At 39.4% G+C, this 20,692-nt stretch overlaps 4 protein-coding genes across 5 annotated transcripts; 3 read left to right on the plus strand and 1 right to left on the minus strand.

Annotated features, from left to right (window-relative positions):
• The first annotated feature begins 519 nt into the window (after positions 1 to 519).
• Positions 520 to 2,526, plus strand: LOC147868331 (uncharacterized). The gene has a single exon (XM_087317978.1). It carries the CDS (start codon positions 555 to 557, stop codon positions 1,998 to 2,000), a length of 1,446 nt encoding a protein of 481 aa, XP_087174104.1. The 5' UTR covers positions 520 to 554; the 3' UTR covers positions 2,001 to 2,526.
• A 769-nt stretch (positions 2,527 to 3,295) lies between these two features.
• LOC147868332 (uncharacterized) lies at positions 3,296 to 9,616 on the plus strand. 2 transcript variants are annotated; one of them, XM_087317991.1, is made up of 17 exons: positions 3,296 to 3,419; positions 5,078 to 5,171; positions 6,022 to 6,130; positions 6,206 to 6,244; positions 6,320 to 6,403; positions 6,529 to 6,590; positions 6,695 to 6,797; positions 6,877 to 7,044; positions 7,140 to 7,163; positions 7,264 to 7,332; positions 7,399 to 7,614; positions 7,899 to 8,024; positions 8,296 to 8,388; positions 8,515 to 8,594; positions 8,660 to 8,890; positions 8,997 to 9,090; positions 9,164 to 9,616. In XM_087317991.1, exons 1-17 carry the CDS (start codon positions 3,362 to 3,364, stop codon positions 9,476 to 9,478), a joined length of 1,965 nt encoding a protein of 654 aa, XP_087174117.1. In that variant the 5' UTR covers positions 3,296 to 3,361; the 3' UTR covers positions 9,479 to 9,616. The 2 variants fall into 2 exon arrangements, with proteins under 2 accessions (XP_087174117.1, XP_087174125.1); XM_087317999.1 differs by having other exon boundaries at positions 8,696 to 8,890.
• Positions 9,617 to 12,193: 2,577 nt separating this feature from the next.
• Positions 12,194 to 15,585, plus strand: LOC147868333 (inorganic phosphate transporter 2-1, chloroplastic-like). The gene is made up of 3 exons (XM_087318010.1): positions 12,194 to 13,204; positions 14,405 to 14,596; positions 14,678 to 15,585. Exons 1-3 carry the CDS (start codon positions 12,410 to 12,412, stop codon positions 15,485 to 15,487), a joined length of 1,797 nt encoding a protein of 598 aa, XP_087174136.1. The 5' UTR covers positions 12,194 to 12,409; the 3' UTR covers positions 15,488 to 15,585.
• A 2,419-nt stretch (positions 15,586 to 18,004) lies between these two features.
• Positions 18,005 to 20,289, minus strand: LOC147868334 (thioredoxin-like protein CITRX, chloroplastic). Its single transcript, XM_087318018.1, has 4 exons — positions 19,995 to 20,289; positions 19,787 to 19,909; positions 18,574 to 18,654; positions 18,005 to 18,487 (listed from the first exon to the last, which is right to left on the minus strand). The coding sequence occupies exons 1-4, from the start codon at positions 20,265 to 20,267 to the stop codon at positions 18,371 to 18,373; spliced, it is 594 nt and encodes a 197-aa protein (XP_087174144.1). The 5' UTR covers positions 20,268 to 20,289; the 3' UTR covers positions 18,005 to 18,370.
• Positions 20,290 to 20,692: the final 403 nt, after the last annotated feature.

Consider the following 20,692-nt stretch of genomic DNA (forward strand, 5'->3'; position numbering starts at 1 on the left):
CAGCCACCACCACCACTGTAACAACGTCCAAACGGCACAACCCAAAGGGATGTGGTTGGCCAACGGGGGGAGGCTTTCGAGAGGAAGTAGGGTGTTGGGAGAAGACCCTAAAGAAAGAGCGAGAAATTGGGAGACATGTCTCTTACAAAACACACATGTTCTTTTAGTGGAAGGGGATTTTGAGCCTTTTGTTACTGCTGTTGTGTGTGTGTGTGTGTGGAAAGTGGGGCTGAGAATGGAGCACGTGTCGCAAAACCGATAACGCTGACGTGGAGCCGACGTGGATGCTGACGGGGGCAGAGAGGAAAAAAGAGATAGGAGAGGGAAGACCCCTTCCGCCTCCCCAAATTCCAATCCAAACCTTCTTGAATCTTCTATAAATATGTAATATGTAATAACAGAGCATTCCCCTGTTCTACCCCCCCCCCCCCCCTTCTTCTTCTTCTTCTTCCTCTGCACTCTTAAAACTGCGCATACTCTTCTTCCATCTTTTCTTAACCCTAATCACAATCCTCCTAATCATCATCATCATCATCATCATCATCAGGCCTAATATGGTGGCCATCGCCTCCTTCATCATCACCCCCTTCAATCCCCTCCTCCTTCAAATCCTCCTTTCTAACTCCTGGACATGGCTTCTCCTCTCCCTTGCCACCATAGCCACCACTCTCCTCCGCACCACTTTCTTCCCTCGCCCTCATGCCCCACCTCACCTTCTCCCTTCTCCCTCCTCCTCCTCCGCCCCCTCCTCCTCCTCCTCCGTCTCCCACTCGCCTCTCCCCAAACGCCACCAGCGGAGTAAGAGCACCTCTGCCCTCAACAAACTTGCTCACTACCATAACCCCGACGGCCTTAATCTTGTCTCTGGATTTGAGATTATCTCTTCCTTCTTCGACGATTCCCTGGTTCCTCGCACCCTCCGCCAAGTCGCCTCCGTTTCTCGGCTCTACGATTGCCTTGCCCGGCAACTTGGAGACAAGGGCTCCAATTTCCTGGGGCATGACTTAGGATTAAGGTTTCTTGGTTTAGCCAATGAGCCTAAGAATGCCTTGAATGATGAGGCCAAGGAAGGATGTGAAGGTATCATGGATGGCTGTATCAAGAAGCCACAACAACAATTGTTGTATGCCGAAGATTCCAGCGAACATGCTTTGCCCTCGTTCTTCCTGGCTCCTTCACATGATTATTATGTATATAATCCCTCTTCTACTCAACCATCTTTGTGCTTCGAGAAGCAATTCGGATGGGACAAAGTCTTGGAAACTAAGCTTGGCATGGAGTGGGAATGCTCCAATCTAGCCAGGACAAAATGGTTCGAGAAAGCTGAAGAAGATGAGATCCATATTCCTGAGCTTCCGATCGTGCGGGTATGGTCCAGCAATCATATGAGACTCCTAGAAACCCTAAAAATAGATGCAAATTCTATTGTAGCCTCTGATGTGGGTTCTTGCAATGATGGCCTGGCTTCCTTTGCCCATGTGAATGGAGAGGTTAGTCTCTGGGATATCGCGAGCACCAAATGCACCAAACATGTTTTGGCCCATCTTCTTACCGACCATATCTCATCGTTGTTCACGAATTCAGAGAAAGGGCTCACTATCGCGAGGAATGGCAATATCATAAGCCTATTTGATAAAAAATCCCCTACCTCTATGCAACTTTCTTGCAGCTTGTGGAACCCAAATATATTGCCCACATTCAATGAGATGCCACAATTGGCAAATTTGGAGAGCAAGGGGAATTCACTCTATATACCCCAGGCTGGGGGCCTCTTCTCCATGTTTGATATGAGGAAATTATGTGGGGAAAACTCATGCGTTGGCCTTCTCCCTTGGAACGGGGCATTGAATCAGAAAGAAGAATCGTTTGGCTTATTATGGGACAACTTGACATATATGGATGCCGAAGATGACTTCGGAGACGAGTGCTATGGCTATACAAGTCATCAAAATGCCTCATTCATGTCTAGATGTCTGGATTTTGTTACGGGAGCATGGTAGGGGTCGTGCCGAATACCTTGTGTCGTCCGAAGGGCGTTAACATGAATGTGGGATAGTTATCCAATTAATCATCTATCTTCTCGTCTCGTCTCTGAATGTGAACATGCTTCCCATCCTTCCTCATTTGGCGAGGATTTGGTCAATTTGGAGTGCATAGATAAAAAGTCAATGCACATTGCACAGCATTTCAAAAAGACAAGGATTTGACTGCTCAAGGCTAAGAATGTTGTACCTTGGAAGCCATGCCATGAATAGGCAAAGACTATTTCAATGGTATTTAAAAGTGTGCATATGTGCTTCAACAAAGGTTGATTGCCTGATACATGAAAGTGAAAAAATCAAAGTTGTCGGATTTAATTGTGTAATTGGATGTGCTTGTTCCTACAAGCCACCACAGTTCGTCAAACAATCATCTCTTTCCAAGTGTATATTTCAAAAGTGCTGCCAAAAAAAGTGTCCAAAGCTAAAAGCAAACTTCCATTTGTAATTAAAGAACGTTAATAATTTATGGGTAACTTTGACAGAAGTTTTTTAGTTGAACATTCAACAAAGTTCCCTCTAAAAGGTGTATTTTCCCATTCTTCAAATGTAAATTAATTGAAGACCAGTTTTTATTTTTCCCATCAAGCAACCATCCAAGATGATTTTGCACTGACTTTTTGGACTAATGTGAACCTTTTACAATGGTCTTAGAAATGTTCCGAACCCAAGGAGTCTCAGTAAAATATTTTGATAAGCTCCTTGATTTCGTGTGTGATTCGATTCGCATGCCCAATCCTCCTGTGGAACACAAGCTACTTGGCTGTGAGAGCGTGACTCGGATTAAGTTGTGACTGTGAACTTCAAGTTAAACACATTTAAGCTTGAGTAGGCTAGGCTCATCATGCAAAAGGAGCATTCAAATTAGATTAGACTCAAGATTAAAACAAATAAAAAAAGAAGAAGCAAATGTAGTGTCCTTGGCGCCTCCCTAAAAAGGATCGATAGATTTGAAACTAGGGTTCTTGAAGCAATGGACGATTCCCTACCTCAAGAGACGGGCCTAAACACGGGACAAATGTAGGAAGAAGGATTGAGCTAATTGAGCTAATGGCACAACCAAACCGACACTACGCACCCGTCGGACACCCCGGATGTCCAGTGTTGTGGCCTTGGGAGCACACACACACACAGACCCCCACCCACCCACCCACACACGTGACACATACACACGTGTGCACGCGGGTCTCGTTTTGGATGGGAAAGAAACAGAGCTCTCTGATATCGGTCTTTGGATCGCTGGCTAGTGACTCACCCACCCATCTCTCAACTCCTCTGTTTCCTGCACAGTTGAAACTCTGAGCTGGAAGCGAATCAAAATCATGGGGAGCAGCAGAGACGAGATGGAGAGGGCTATGCGAAACTCACAGCTTCAACACGGTTCTCTCTATCTCTCTCTCTCTCTCTCGCGTGTTCCTTTGTCCTATACGTGCCTGTCATTGATAATAATAAAAAGCTCCATCATTTTGTATTACCTTGCATTTCTAGTTGCTGCTACATATTCATTTTGTTCATGCTTTCTGGTCACCAGAGGCACTTTACTTTGTCTTCTCTGTTTGTTTTCATGATTTATTCCCATGCCCTTTGTGTAACTGTGCACGGAAAATGCTTATGTTGCGTTCTCTTTTCACTGGCACTGCCCTCGCCTCGGATATATCTCCATCCTTCTAACCACCCAACCCATATGATGCTTATGTTAGTAAGATACCGATTTCAGTTTTTACTTCATGCCTGTTGGATAAACCTGAGATTTTGTACAGGATTTTCTGATTTTGCTGTCTCAAGGCCTGATGTGTTTTCATCAATTTAGAGACATCTCTATCCTTGACTGGCTCTATGGCGGACATATTGAAAAAATATCAAATTCAGTGCGCAGATATTGCTCTCTCTTTCTAGCAAGGCCTGATGTGTTTTCATCAATTCAGAGACATCTCTATCCTTCACTGGCTCTATGGTGGACATATTGAAAAAATATCAAATTCAGTGCGCAGATATTGCTGTCTCTTTCTAGCAAAGCCTGAGGATGAGAGAGTGAGTGAGATTGTCGCATACATGAAGGAGAAAATAGTGGGTAGTGCAGCTTTTTTTGTGACTCTGTGGGGGATGCCACAGTAGCGGAACCAATAGACATGCCGGAGGATAGAATTTTCAATTTCAATCTCCAATGTATCAGAATGTTGTTCTTGAATGGGGGGATTGGTTCTACACTTCATGTACATCCTATTCTTTGAGAATGCTACTAGATGACTCAAGAGATTCCATACTATGGTTGCTTCCCAATTTTTTTTGCTGTTAATTTGTGGAAATGGTTTGCAAAACCCATATTTGAATCCCTTGCATACCAGACATAAATGATGTAGTTGTAGCACTATCCATTGGCATACCCCAGGTTGTTTATTACCTGTCATGGATTTAAACATTGTCCAGGGCGAAGATGTTGGGGACTCGCCCCATCCCTGGTAGTACCTGCATTAAACTAGACACTTTGGGTGAAAGATTCGGGTCAGTAACCAAATCTTTGAACCTTCACCTAGATCAAATGTTTCTATATCTTTGAACACTTGATAGTTTTTGAGAATCTTTCATCTCTGGTTTACTCTGTGGAACGTTTCCTACAGATGGTGTTACAAAACTCAGATCATGCTCTTTATCTATATTTTCTCATGTGTCATCACTCATTTTAGAAGCTATTTAACTAGAGTGAGATGCACTAGGGGATTTAGCCAAGGAACATAAGTGGGATAGGTCTGGACATGACCAGCATGCTCAGTCAATTATAAATGGAGGCTCAGTCTCATTTGTGGCATACTGATCTCAACTAGCCAGAGAGCTAGTATACACCCAGTGAGATGAGGATAGCTTAAAGTCACCTTGACGAATGGATAATATGGGATATGATCTTGCTGTTATTTGGCAATATTTCATTTGGTATTATGATATAGTAGGTCATTGTGATGAAAAACATGATTGAGGTACCATGCAAAGGTAACATATTAATGGTATAAGCTTGAACATGTTATTCTTTGAATAAATGACAGAAAAGGATGAGCTCCACAGCAATGTAGAACAGCTTTCAGGGACAACAAATATCTTTGGTGGCATTGATTTTGTCTCTCTATTACAAGGTCGAAGGTACATCTTCGTTTAAATTTTGTTTATATTTGGCAACACTTTTCATTCTTGTATGTTTTGAAGCATGTTTAAATATGTATTATGTATTTGATTTTTGCTTAGTCTTTCCTATGTTTACTGTGAGCCATTTTTTGCTGCAAAAACCATCTACGGCATTAAGAAGATGTTGTAGACCTGTATGAGATTCAGAGACCAAGATTATGTCATCAGCATACAGATGGATGTGAACGGGTGTACCTAATATCATGATTCTCTTGCCATCTCCAAATATGATGTAATCCACGGCATCATTTATGTAGAGTCTGAAGCCAGTAGAGGAGAGTAGAGAAAATGGAATTTTCCTGGATATTTTTAATCCTTTCTACACATACTAAAACATCAAATATTCTTAGACTGAGAGTAATGATAATGGCTTGTAAGATAATTCAAATTGAAAACCTCATTGTATGAAGAGTAAAGTTCCAGTCTCTAATGAATCTTGTGAGGGACATGCAATGCATTATAAAATATTCACGGGTATAAAAATTCCTATGATCATGATGACTGAAAAATATTCAAGTAAAATACTCATGGATACAAAAATTCCTTCGATTAGGCCCAGTGGGGTAAAAATGCTGCACAAGAATTTGCAGAAAACTAAAATATTCCTATAGGAGAGTAATTGCAATGGTTTGTAAGATAATTCAAGGGGAACAATTCATTGTGTGAAGAGACAGTCTCTAATGGATCTCGTGATGTGCATGCAATGCATTATTATTTGCGTTTATGCGTAATTAGAAATGAAGTATTGATGGGCACAAAAACTCGTATGCTTATGATGACTGAACTATATGCACAACCTTTGTATTAGGCCTAGCGGGGTAGAAAATGTCTTACAAGAATATACTCAAAAACTAGAAATTTGTCAGAGGGAGAACATCAGGTTGCAGGAGGAGTTGTCGGAGGTTTATACAATCAAGGTGAGTGTGTCCTTGTGATCTTGCATGAAGTTAGGTCGATATAATCTGACATATTTTCATGGCCATTGCTGACAGAGCAAGTTTGCAGAATTATTGAAAACAGAAACTGAAAAGGTATCGATATTCAATATAAATGGTACTCGGATAGTGGGTGCTAGTTAAGCTTGAGAATATGCATGTTTGTGACAGAGTTCCAGTCTAGAAAAGGAAGTAAAATTTTACCAGAATCAAGTAGCTGCTGCTCTTTCTGACAGGGATCGTTCACTGTTAGAGGTCAGATTGCCAATAGCATGATATGACAACTGAAGACATTTTCGTTATATAAGTATTTTTTATGTCAAGATAGTTTAATGCATATTTATGCTGTACCATTTCATTTTATATGCATTACTATACAGATTCAGGCATTTCAAAGGAGAGAAGTTGTTGCAATGAAGGAAAGAAATGAATTACTAAAAAGGTACATGGATTGCCTATTTTGAGATTGTTCGTATTATTATACATGGATGCAAAGTTTCTTTTATCTGACAACTTTCAATTTTTTTAAATTCTCTGATGAGTTAGATTGGATCTGATAACTTCAGAGTATGACAAAGAGCAAGATAGGTATAACGAACTGCAACAGATTCAGGAAACATTCAAGGAGGAACTTGGTATCTACAGGGAGGTATGCTTAATTTAGTACAAGTGTCTGACTTTTGAGTCTTTGAATTTTCTGGTGAAGGAACTGGTGACTTGAGATGCAGTTGGTTGAAAGATTCTGGAGACTGCGAGGTCAAGTAGTTGAATTTTCTGATGGCAAAACAGCTCAGGAGAAGGCAGTGATCCTTCTACAAGATCCAGAAGGACTTTGGAGCTTTGGCGAAATGATAAAACATCTCAATGATCAAATCATTCAAGCTAGAGAAGACTTGGTATGAAGCAATCATTGAGGTCCTAAATTTATTGAAACATTTTGGGTATTGTGCTATTTACCATCCTGATGTGCTCTAATTTGATATATATACAGACTGCCTGTGAAGAAAACTCTCAGGTTTGCATTGTCTTCTTGAGAAATGTACAAGAAAATACAATATTTGCCGTGTTTCAACCCCACCTTTATAAATTTATTTTATATGTTTTGCTATTTATAGGAAAATAATAGTCAACAGTATCGAGACTCTGAGGATATCAATGTGGTCTCTCATTGTAGAAAGCAGCTGGTATGCTGTTTGGATATTTGACGGGCATGGGTCCGTATGATGCTACCTGATGCCTAGTTATTGTAGTCTTGTTTTGCAGAGCTTCTCACGACCAAAGTGCAGCAGCTCCATTCTGCCAATAAAAACCTGAAAGATGACATTAATTTCTTCATCAAAGAGGAAAAGAGTAGAATTTTATCTTTATTAGAGTTTTGCAGACACCACGGAATCTGTTATTCGGGTGACTCAGATACTGTGGAAGATTTGAATGGTGTATGTGAAGTTAACAAAGCAACTGGCAGGGTGTGTATATTTTTCAAGACATCCTGAGAAGTGAATGGTAGTTAAATCATTTGGAGATGTGGGCGTTCTTCATAATAGAGTAGCATCTTAGGTTCATTTCACCAAATTTACCATGTGATGGTGACAAAAGATTGCTAGTTGCAACATGCAATGAGATTAAATTGCTAATGATTCCAATTATATCTTACATTTCTGAGGCATTTTTGGGGTTTGAACCTTACATCTTCTTTCTGTAAAATAATCGATTAATGGATCTGAACATTGATAAAGTGCATTTTTTGCAGCATGAAATGACTGAAGAGGAACAGAATTTTGAATCAGGAAAGAAGGGAAGAGAATTAGCTATATCATTGCAGGAACCTACTGATAACATTGGTCTGGAAAATTTTGCTCTGACACAGGACAATATGGTAATGTATTGTACAAGTGGATATCATTTACATACTCCATCTATTAAGATACAACAACATTATGCTTAGTGTGATGGTAACTGAAGTATTGGTTGTAATGTGATGGCAATATTAATTGCATATCAGTTTGAAATTTCTTGTGATTTGTATATTACAACCTTGCACATGGCAGTTCTAGGATTTTTTTATCGTCTGATTGTCTTTCTAAATATACTTCAGTACTGTCTTCTGTCCTGGCATTTCATTACTGTTCAGACAATTCTATTTTCAGGCGTCTGATTTTTTTATGCATCAACAAGATGACATACATCTTTTGGTATCTGAAGTTGCTGAAATCTCTACGCTTAAGCAACAGCTTTTACAGGTGATGAACACGCATTAGTTTTAGTATGTTTAAAACACACATGGAATAGCTTGATGTGAGCAATATTCACTGTCAGATTTATGGTGAGATGGGCTCACTAAAAAAATGGGATATTTAGGTTTGCAGGTAACTAGCGAGAAGGTGAATGCTCTTCTGCAAGTGGAACAGTGGCAAAAAGAATGCGTGATGTTACAGGATCAAGAGAGGTAGTACTCAAAGTTTATCCCCTGCTTCTATACATTTTGTCTTTTGAGCAAAAATATACATGCAGAGAACAAAGAGTATATCCGAAAGATATATTCTCAAGGAGGCATGCAGACTCTTCATCTGGTGACAAAAACACGAGATCTCATATCCCTGAGGGTACAAAAAAACCATTGTTACAAGGCTATCTCAAGCATTTATGGCCACTTGGATGGGGATCGAGCATGGCAACAAAGAGTTTCATTAATGTTTCATCGATGAATAGAAGCAAAGAGAGTGATCCTGGAGAGGCTGCCAAGTGAGTACATATATATGTATATATGTGCTATATACTGATAATATACTCGTGAGCTTGTGTCTTCCTGAGATCCACACTTCAACTAACTAGATTTGTTTTTCCCAAGATTGCGTATCAACAATGCAGTTTTGCAAGAAAATTTATGGTGCATACACAATCTCTGCAAATCAGTGAAGCAGCTTCGTCAGACGATAGCTAAAGTAAGTATGGCACCTCATAGCTCTGCATCTCAAATGATGTCTAGGGTTATTGTTGATGACCTGTTTCATTCAGGCTGGAATTGAACCGATGACACAAATGGACATAGATGCAGTAACTGCTTTGGATGGTGTTATCTCTGAAGCCTTGAACCTAGAAATTGCCCTTAAGCTCTCCTTGCCTTCCAATGATGTAGAATGGGATAACATTGAATCCTCCATAGTAGAGGAGGTGGTTTCCCGACATGGCTCAGATGGTGAGACAACAAATGATGATGTTGACACAGTTGTTTTTTACGGGTTGGAGATGGTTCGTTTGGTGCTCTTTGCTGCCAACCTACAGAGAAGATTCATACAGAAGCCACAATCAATACAATATGCTTTAGGTTAGTTGCGTAATTGTATCATGGTGATCTTCACCAAACTCCAAAGCTATGCTATATCGTTTTGGATATATTAATGTAAAAATTTTAGATCTTGAATTCATAGACAATGTAAATGGTAAATAAATATGATTATCTTTGAATGTTACTGTGTCTTTACAAGTTCATGAAGCAAGGGCTATTTACTGAATCGTGCAGGATTGATGAGGAGAAAGGAAAAAGGAAAAACTAGAGAAGTATATTCCATATGATATTCATCCATTAGGAATTAGTTCAAGACATGAATTCCCAATTAAATATGCATGTTGTCTGATTAAATCTCTACTACTAAATTAATGACTTTGTGGAGGAATCGTGATCTTTACCCCATCTCCACTTTTTGATTAAGGGTAGATGATGCATTATTATCCTCAGTTATACAGAAACTTTAAATATATGTAGTTCACTTTTTTGTTTCATGGAAAAAAGACTTATCAAACTTGTAAACCTGGTGTTATTTACCTGCATATTGTAACTCAAACTAAAGCAGTGAAAAATGTATGATAACCATGGCATCGAGCCAATTGCTATAGACTTGAACCAACGGTGATAACCTAATGTAAAAAAGCATGAGATTTAACATTGTACCATCATTCATGCCATTGAGCCAATTGCTACAATAGCAATAACCCTAATTTCAAAAGCCATGAGCTTTATCATTGAACCATCATGATTCACGTCATATGTTTGCAATCCAGAACTCCCAATATAGAGAATTCACTCTGTTGGATAAAGCTGATGCCTTCACATTGTGTCGTGTCACTACATATCTCGTTTGTTTCTTCTCTATACTCCCTATACATGTAATCTCATTTATATTATATTTTGTTTTGTCTTCTTCACTAATCCTCTTGCAATGGTCTACAACACCTTTTTTGGTTGTGTTGCCTAGAGAATTGATTTGGAAAGGAAGTCTTGTTTTAAATAAATGATTATAAAGAGAGAGACCTTGTTTCGTGAGAGACTCATTTACCCTACTACTTTGGTTTTTTGGTTTTTGATGAAGATAATATATATGTATCACAAATGCTTTAAATGTTAGCCATGGATGTTCGAGGATAGAAGTATTGGTCATTTACAAGAGATGTTTATGTATGTCATCCTAACACACTCCCATCCACACACATAGGATAAGGGGAGGGTGGGCATACACATACACACATACACTGAGGATAAAGGGTCTTCAATCCTTCTTTTCTCACGTCAAGATATTGAATTATTTTGAGTCACTATCCATCCTTTTCATGATTTAATCCATTTTGTGCATTATTTATAGTGCATGTCCTCTTCTTTCCTCATTATTTAGAGAAAAGGTCAAAAAGACCCTTCATTTGGCCTAATCAATTAAGCCTTGTAGTGAGTATAAGTGCATAGTCTATGTATTGAATCGAATCTAATTCTATACATGAAAAGTGCGACGACCTTTGGAAAGATGCTTGTCCAAATTCTTCTATCTATCTAGCTCATTGTGTTCACGAAAATAGCTTTCTTATTGTCAAAACTTGGCAACCACTCAAAACAAGCTTTATATAATGCTTTGTTCCTAGATGCTTTTAGACATAGTCATCAACTGTACGAGGAAGTTTATATTGATAATGACATTATTAATCAAATGCTAATCAATCCATACATCAAAACTTTATAGAAAAGGAGGGGTTTTGGTTTATAAAACACTTAGACTTTCATGAGGCTAGTCATGATGGAAATGGGTGCGATATGGCATATCCTTTACATTGCATATAATGGTTATTCTCTTATAAATCAATGGTGAGGGCAATTACACAATTATGACAAGGGGGTATTCTTGAATGCCCGAATATGCCCCATCACACTTGTGTAGGGCTTATTATCTCAACATTGCAGAGTTTCAACTTCTAATAGAAAAACGTTGCGAACATGGGATGACAATTCAAAATTTAAACAAAACCAATAGTACCTCGAAATTGCAATAGGTGGACAACGAGAAGATACTAAGGTGTTTGCAAGATCCACGTTGAAGGAATTGGCCAAAATGATCCTATAATTCAAGTGAAGGGGTGCTCTCATAATAGAAGGAGACACGTCTTTGCGTTTTTTATGCTAATGGGCACACTACTAGACTACTTACTGCATGTTGTGTGTGATAGATAGCCTTCGCGACCCATGCTGTCAATGCAAAGATTTGAAGGCGAAGCGTGCACATCGATCAAGTACTACAAGAAGATGTGCGTTGTTGACTTGTGGAAGCCACCGAGCAAGATGTCTTTCTATATTCCCATTTCTAGCCCATTCTCAAATTACTACGTACGCTTGATGCAGTCCTTTCCGAAAGATTTGTAGGAGTCCAATGGTCTCTCTACCCATTCATTCCTTCTCTCCGAGGTAGGAAGAGGAGCTGCGGTAGAGGCATAAGAGCATAGTTATTCATTCATGCATGCCACAACAATTAACATATAGAAGAGGGCTGGTTACACACCTACAGAATCATATATGTATATGTTAATGTTCATATGAAGAAGATATAAGACAGAGGAAACAGGGCATACAGAGCCCCCAGACCGCCATATCCAGTGGTGTGTGTCTTCTTCATAGGAAACGCAATAATAAGTAAGATACATACAGTACACACTCTGCTCTTTCCTCATCTGCTTTCCTTCTTCTTTCTTTGGAGGGGGGAGGGGCCTCTTGGGCTTCTCTCTCTCTCTCTCTCTCTCTCTCTCTCTCTCTCTCATATCCTCTGTTCCCATCCTCCGTGTTACTCAATCTGCTTGAATCTCACGCTCAGTGGTAACCGTTTTCTGCCCTTTTCCACGTCCATTTACAATGTGTACTTCTCTCAGGAACAGAAACACCATTACTTTGATCAGAAGATTTCGTTGTTTTTAAAGGGGGGGAAATTCAGGTGCTCGCTTTTCATAGACATGTCAGGTGGGATATGCACTGCTAAGTTCCGTTTCTCACCATTGCACCATCCTCATCCTCGACCCCGATCTCGTCATCATCATCATGCAAGTTTCTCTCTTCCAGATATCACTTCTCATGGTGCTTCAAGCAAGGCCTTTGCGGGTTGCAATGATGCTATATCCGTGCTGAGACGGATGCCACGGGAACCTTTACAGAAATATCCTCGAGGTTTGATAGCTCCATATTTCAATGATTTGGATCGCAATGGAAAGTTTTGGCCATTCTATGCTTCGCTTTCTTCATACGAAGAGCAAAATTCTGGCTCTTCCTCAGAGAGAGATGTGGAATTAGAGTCCCCAATATCTGAGCCAAGCTCAGTGAATGGTGGAATGAAGGGTATGGCCAGTGCATTTGGCATAACTTCGCAAACAGCCTTTGCCATCACAACAGTGATCTCGATATCGGCTTTAGTTTTGCCCTTGTTTATGCAATCATTAGGAGCTACGGTGGCCATTAAGACCAAAATTTTATCGTATATCACTCTGCTTTTTGGTTTTTACATGGCATGGAATATTGGAGCAAATGATGTTGCAAATGCAATGGGAACATCAGTTGGTTCGGGGGCACTCACTCTTCGCCAGGCTGTCCTAGCAGCTAGTATATTAGAGTTTGCGGGTGCTTTCCTGATAGGTTCACATGTGAGCCATACAATGCAGAAAGGGATACTAGTAGCAGATTTCTTTAAAGGGAAAAGCTCTTTGCTCTTTTGCGGGATGCTTTCATCTCTTGCCGCTGCTGGCACTTGGCTACAGGTACTGGATCTTTTGCCTTTCAAAAACCACGATGATTCTTTGATATTTGGTGCAACAAAATTATTTAACTTTTTTAATATAAAAATGTACCAGTATTTATTCTGGTTCAAGCACAAGGTTTATCTATACTAGCTTAGGTCAGGGATCAATATTAATGTTATGAAAGGCATACAATGCAACTGGTTATCCAGTTATAAAAAGGCTCTATAAATTTGCCTCAATCACATAACCGAGAATTCACCTCATCACATCACAGACTGCTTGATCCAATACTCAAACTAACAAATATTTAGCTTTTGGTAATTGTGCACTGTGTGATGAGGCTCATTTCCAATGATAATGGGCTTGAGTTAAATCTCTAAGTCCTCTAGAATAGGAATGGTGTTTATGTTGAACCCTGCTGCTGAGATTAAAGATATGGCAGACGCATCAGCAATTGGGTTCGCATGGGGCCGCTCTCAAGTCTCTTGTTGATGTTCACGAGAGGCAAGAAGGGGCAATGCTAGGTTGGTTGAATACCGAGCAGGTAGCAATGGCTATCTTTGTATTATGGAACTGTCGATGGCACTAAACAAAAAGAGACAACAAATAAAACACTAGCTTACTGGTTCGATCATAAATTAAGATATTACTTTTTGGGTGAATTATCTTGACAATATTGGAACACTCACTGTCAATAGTTTTTCAAGAATATGCCATGTACCAAAACTTCTGAAGTTGAATTGGTAGGTTCGATGCTCGCAGTAGGATTTTTTTGTATGATTTTTTAGTGTGTTAAAATTGTGCTGGTTGTAATTTTCCCCATCCCTTGAAGTTTGACTGCTGAATGTTTGATTGTGTGAAGAGTCCTAGTGGGGAGTCAAATTGCCTTTTCTGACGACCAGAGCAAGTGTGGGAGTTGATCGTATATCCTGTGGCAGGGGTTTGGGACCAACTCCCTTAGTCCTCATTTTTTGGTTTGATGCAGATGGATGGATTTCATTCTTTTAGACATTGCTGTTGAATATAAATTTGACAAAAGAAAACATGCGAGATGTACTGCAAAAAAGAATGTATGATAATTTTATTTTTCAGGAATGGAAGGTGAATGAAGTGCCGTATCATTTAGTTTGGTCCATGAGATGTTTGAGTGATGCTAAAATATTTGGAGAAGTGCCATTTCTATTTGCTCATTATTCAACAAATCTTTCCATTGTTCAGGTGGCATCATATTATGGTTGGCCTGTATCTACAACTCACTGTATAATTGGAGCCATGGTTGGTTTTGGTCTGATTTTTGGAGGTGTTGAAGCGGTGTTTTGGAAATCGCTTGCAAGAGTGGTATCATCATGGATCGTTTCTCCTGTAGCAGGGGCATTGGTTGCATTTGTTGTCTACAAGTGCATCCGGGTGGTAAGATTGCACAACATGAAACTTTGAATTGAACTTATTCTGTGGTTTATGCTGAGAACTAAAGAGAAATTATTGTAACAGTTTGTATACAGTGCTGCACATCCTGGACGTGCGGCAGCCACAGCTGCACCCATATTAGCGTTTCTTGGTGCCACCAGTCTTGTATATGCAGCATTTCCCTTAAGCAGCAGTCCTGTTATAGCAGCTCTCGAGGCACTGGGTTGTGGTATCGTAGGAGCTCTTTCTGTTAGTTATATTATTCATAAACAGCTTGGGGGTCTCCTCAACTCAACTTCAACCTCATCTGAGCCAAGACCATCACTGAAAGTTTCCTTGTTGTCGAAGGTGGAAGGACCCACTGGTGTGAATCTGAAAATCGTCTATACAGTTTTTGGATACTTGCAAGTTCTTTCAGCCTGTTTCATGTCATTTGCACATGGGGCCAACGATGTTGCCAATGCCATTGGACCCATCTCTGCTGCTCTGGCTATTCTTCAAGGAACAACTCTTGGCACTGATATTGCTATTCCTGTCGATGTGCTTGCTTGGGGAGGCTTTGGGATAGTTGCTGGATTGCTTGTTTGGGGCTACAGAGTGATTGCAACTATAGGAAAAAAGATTACTGAGCTGACTCCAACAAGGGGTTTTGCTGCAGAATTTGCTGCTGCTACCGTAGTGGTCCTTGCATCAAGATTAGGGTTTCCCATTTCAGCTACTCATACACTTGTTGGTGCTGTGATGGGGGTCGGGTTCGCACGAGGTCTTAATAGTGTTCATGGAGACACAATGAGAGAAATTGTTGCATCATGGATAGTAACTATCCCCGTGGGGGCTATCTTATCGGTGGGTTATACTGCAGTTTTGAGGGTAATTATCCCATCACTAGCGTGACAATCTTCTTGATCTGATATTGCGCACTGTTGCTTTTGTAACATTCTGATTTGTACAAACAATTATTGAAACAGGGAAGTTAAACTCAATTATATATACATATATAAATCAGAGCACATTCATTAGATTTAAGTGCCTTCGTAACTCTGAATGATTTGTAGATGTTAGGATGCAAATAAAGGTAGCCTAGAACAAAATCTTTTCTTGTTCTCGAAATTCATTAATAACACAAGAAACGACATGGTTAACTTTTTCTTTGGTATGGAGGGAAATTTGTCATAGTACTCATTTGATATCCAGATACCTAGGGAATTGGCATGATAGTTATCAGATTTTATGTTTGGGTCGGTGATTTTTTTTTCGCTTGATCTTGTTATATGTTAATATTATCTGGAATGACTTTTCATTAACTGACTTCTAAAAAGAAAATTCAGTTTCTTTGTTCACATATATGAGTGGTAGAAATCATATGATGTTCATTGCATTATGAGGATGATGAAATCAACTACAGATTTACTTCGGGGTATAATTTATTAACTAATTACTAGTGAATTTTTGATGTATAATAAATGGACGTGAGGTTTATTGAAAGTTCATTTTGGATTGAAGTAAAGTATATATTGAGAAGATACATGAATACGTTATAATATGTATCATGGACAAGTCAATGTGTCCTAGCTAATATATCACACCCTAGACGTTTTAGTGAAACGAGTCCTAGAAGTAGAAAAGGTGTTGTAATTGTAAAAATGTTCTTATTTAAAGTATGCCTAAGTTTCTTCCTGTCTCAAAATAGTAGCAAACAAGACTAGCTTGTAAAATATACGAATGTATCATAGAGTTCTTTAAAGAACATTTAGTAGAGTTGAGTTGATTCATGCCATCATTTTTGTAGATTCCTACTCTATGGACCCCACATGTATGGGAATATTTGTCACCATGATTGATTTGTATTTATCAAGATGGATCTCACACACACCACCTCTTATTTATGTGGAGAGCATTCTCTTCTCTAATTGGTCATTATAAAGATACCCTCAACATTCAATATGTCACTTTTGTATTGTCCCCATACACCTTTCTGTGACCTTTTTATCCACAATAATGCACCATTTGACGTATGAAGTTAATAGACAATCTTTCGACATTATAGGAATGATTTTGAGAAAGACATAGTGTTGTTATTGTCCTTGGTGACTTATTGGGTCATTATGGGAAGTTTTCATGTGTTATGTTATTGCTCGAGTTTACTATAAAAATCACATTATGCCACATTGTGATGAAGGCTAAGTGGTAGTGATACATAGATGATGAAAACTACTTTGGTTCATAGCATGTGCAGTGTGTGCCGAAGAAGATGGTTCCTTAGTTAGTTGTAACATATGTCAAGGCAGTTTTTGAGTGTGATTAATTGGAATTTCCAACATTGTCCACATGTATATGCTCTATGCCATTTGTCTTTAAAATTTGAAGCTCAGCCTTTATTTGTTAGTATTTGCATTCTATCACTTCTTTCATGTGGATGAAAATTATTCTTTTCTTTGGGGGTTAATTTTATAGCTCTCTATATTACATAGTTAAAATTTGTCTATCCTCTTGTGCAACTTTTGTTGGTGCCAATCGTAAAACTCATGGATATGCATTATAAGAGTCGATTTGAGTTTCATTGTGTACATGTGATAGTATTGAGAGATTTACTCCCACTACTCTCCATCGATGAATAAGATTACAATTTTACATACAAAAGCAAGCAATACCTTCCGATAGATTTGGATTAGGGTGGTGGCGCATCTTGATTTATGATTATTGTTGAATGTGTCTCCTTTGATTATGTCTAGTTGAGGCCAATGCCCAACACTAACCTATGTGTCAAATAATTTACAATCATGGCCCGAAAGATCATAGGCATATTTGACCAATATTGACGACAAAACGGAGGGAACACCAATTGTTGCTTGGGGTCGTCGCCCAATCCATGATAGTGAGCCTACACCCCCATCTAACCTAGGCTTCACACTTATTTATTCTTATATCCCTTTCCTCTTCCACACACTCACTCACCCCCCTCTTCAAAGGACTTCCACGACTGAAGAAAAGGGTATGGATAGCGGACAAGGGTATGGTAACACTCGAACTCACTTGTCCTAGGCAAAATATTCATCCACAAGGGTATGGGCTCTGGCATGTACGCATGGTTTGCCCATTCAAAGAAAAATGGATGAGTGTTGAACCACCATACTATAGGACTTAAGGACACGGGTGAGAGAGGCGAACAACTCTTTGAAAATGAAATTAGGAGACCACTCTATCATATTCATTTTTAATATTCTCCTATGCAAGGCATCTATATAAATATCGTACTCTTCACTCTTCACCTTCATATGCTGGAATCTGTGTATACTCCATAGATACCACAATGCTTGACCAATCTCAATTGTTACTGTTATATAATTTGGCATGTAGATGCCCATGTGAGGGGATTCGACAATGAAACCCAAACAGGAGATACATTGGGAGCAATAAAATGAAATGAATTGTAGTATTAACATCCAAAACAGCCGATGAGACCAAAAGTACAACCAACATGTAGCGATACAACTGTTGGACATAAATCTAGAACGCAAAGGAAACAGTAATCCTAACAAGCTTTCATGTCCAAGAATCCTATATATAAAGACCTTAATCTTGTGGCCATAAGAAAATCATTATCGAATGAAATTTGTTGTATCTTGTACCATTTTACATCAGAAATGTAAATTACTGGCTACTAAAACTGCTTTCAGCAAAACCATCTCCATGCAAAATCTTGAAATCTTATGACTGCAATTAGGACAACTCAATCATGCTCTTTTTGCTGTAACTTTGCTGTACAAATGAAGATTGCTATAGCTCATTTTCTATGATGTTGCGAATGACATCGGCAGGTAGTAACCCTTCTGTCCGGATAGCATTTTTGCTTGTATCTTTACTCACAAAAATCAGCGTAGGCAAACCTTGAATCTAACAATCACCCAATATATATATATATATATATAAATTCCAGATTATACATTAACATCAATTGACAACGGATTTGTTTCACAAACCTTCATTTCGCTTGCAAGCTCGTGTTCTTCATCAGTGTCTACCTTTAAGAACTTCACAGCTTCACCATATTCTGTTGCTAACTGCAACATAAAACACAAGTTATATACAACATAAATGTTTAATCTCTAAAGGTTGTCTGACACCAGACCATATTATGATGTACAAATGTTTTTCATGCATTTGTTCAAGGTTGTGCAATGAATATAAAGACACTTACATTGATCACTACTCGTACTGAAAAATCTAGTTTGGGATCAGAATGAATAAGGCTTCTTTTTTTACTGAAATCCATGAAAATTTCATACTGCTGATGCTACTTGTATAACATAAATATATCATTTCAACCCACTTCACTTATTGCACCCTTTCTGTCTGCGTCAATGCATTAAAGAATATCTTGATTTACTAGATATCTGGTCACAACGTTGTCTTGTTCTATTCAAACGAAATAGCCTCGACTCTCAAGTCATAAAGAATCAGTTTTTATAAGATGCACAGTGTTGAAATCTATTAAATTAGATGCTAATCCAGCCACTGTAATAAATCTAATTTAAAATGTTATCTGTGTACAAAGAAAAACGGGAGCAACAGCATAGCAATTAAGAAGTCTGAAGTCCCCCCAAAGTCTTCACTTTGGGTATGATAACCCCATAAGTTTCTCAGACCCCACAGATTCGTATTCCACATACCTTGTAAATGTCCTATGACTCATCTATACAACATGCTGCAAAAAACTGACCATGGTCTCTCAATTATGACTTTTCATTTCCAAGAAGAGAGAGATTTGTGTATTATCCTGCTGCACAGCAGTGCTATTGAATTGAGATGACCTCTTTTCATTCGATTTTTTTATGTTAGAATATCCAACAATTCCTGTTTTGACAGATGGTAGACCATACATACAGTTTTGCATTTAGGTATTCAAAAAAACAAAACATGCCTTATTTTTTGCTGAGAATTCTGTCCTGTCTTTCTATGTGTTTGCATCTTGTGGATAAATCTAACTAAGAAATGATCAAACGTACTGTATATCCATTCATTAGAGCTACAAATCCACTTTTGAAAATAATCCAAGAAATCCCCAAGTTGAATTACTAATCAAAGGAATATATCGATTTCTGCAGAGGATTAAATCCAGGATTATGTGATGATCTATTTCCATCAATGATCGGACAGTGTTTAATTCTTGAATTAAACAAAATAAGATTTTACCTGGTCAAGCTCCTCCGAGAGAAGGATGCATGGCCCACACCAAGTTGCATAGAAATCAACTACCACTGGGCAGTCTCTCGTCCCATCTAAGATGGCATCAAGTTCCTTAGACGTTACCTTCGTCTGCATCAGGTCAAAACGAAGGGGGAGAAATGAGGAAAACGGATGGATTTAAGGCAAGGAAAGGAAAATGGAGGTTAAGACCTACCACACGGCTACCTTGCGCCATAGCAGAGATTCTGGAAAGCCTCCATGGACGAGTGGTCGACAAGATGGCTCGTCCATTGACGGAGAGATGCAAAGAAGGAGGCTTAGGGTAAAAAGCGGTGCTTCTTCTGCTGCGTTGTCTTCCTGTTGCATGGACACAGAAGGGAGGAAGAGGCTGAAAGGCGAGGCTCGGGAGAGAGGCCTGTGCTGCGGCCATGCCTACTAGTGTGTTCCAAGAAGAGCAGGAAGACATAGACCTCACGATCATATACATACATACATGCACAAGCACACTAAGCACATGACAGGGGAGGGGAAGCAGGAGGAGGAGGAGCAGGAGCAGCAGGAGGAGGAGGAGATATCCCTGAGAGGGGTTTTCTGTATTTCCCCAAATGCCCCTACCAAAACGGGGTGGGTGGGTGGAGGGCAATTTGGGAATTAGCAAGAAACGTTTTGTATGGATGGATGGATGTACAATGTATGTATTTTTGTTGACCTTCCGGGCGGTACAAGGAGTGCGGAACGGTGAAGACATCGGTGGGTTGTAGATAGGCTGAGAGGGGAAAGGAGTGGCTATGGAGGGGAGAGGGAGACGAAACCACCAAGGCCGATTTGAGCGCACCCGAATCGTAGACATAACTCGGTGAAAGCGAGGATTAGAAGAGATAGGGGGAGGGGAGACGGAGATGAGGAATCGAA

This window comes from Azolla caroliniana, unplaced genomic scaffold (genome assembly GCF_043228905.1).
Source record: "Azolla caroliniana isolate FFs.n. ecotype wild unplaced genomic scaffold, voAzoCaro1.0.p SCAF_1, whole genome shotgun sequence".
Taxonomy (NCBI): domain Eukaryota; kingdom Viridiplantae; phylum Streptophyta; class Polypodiopsida; order Salviniales; family Salviniaceae; genus Azolla; species Azolla caroliniana.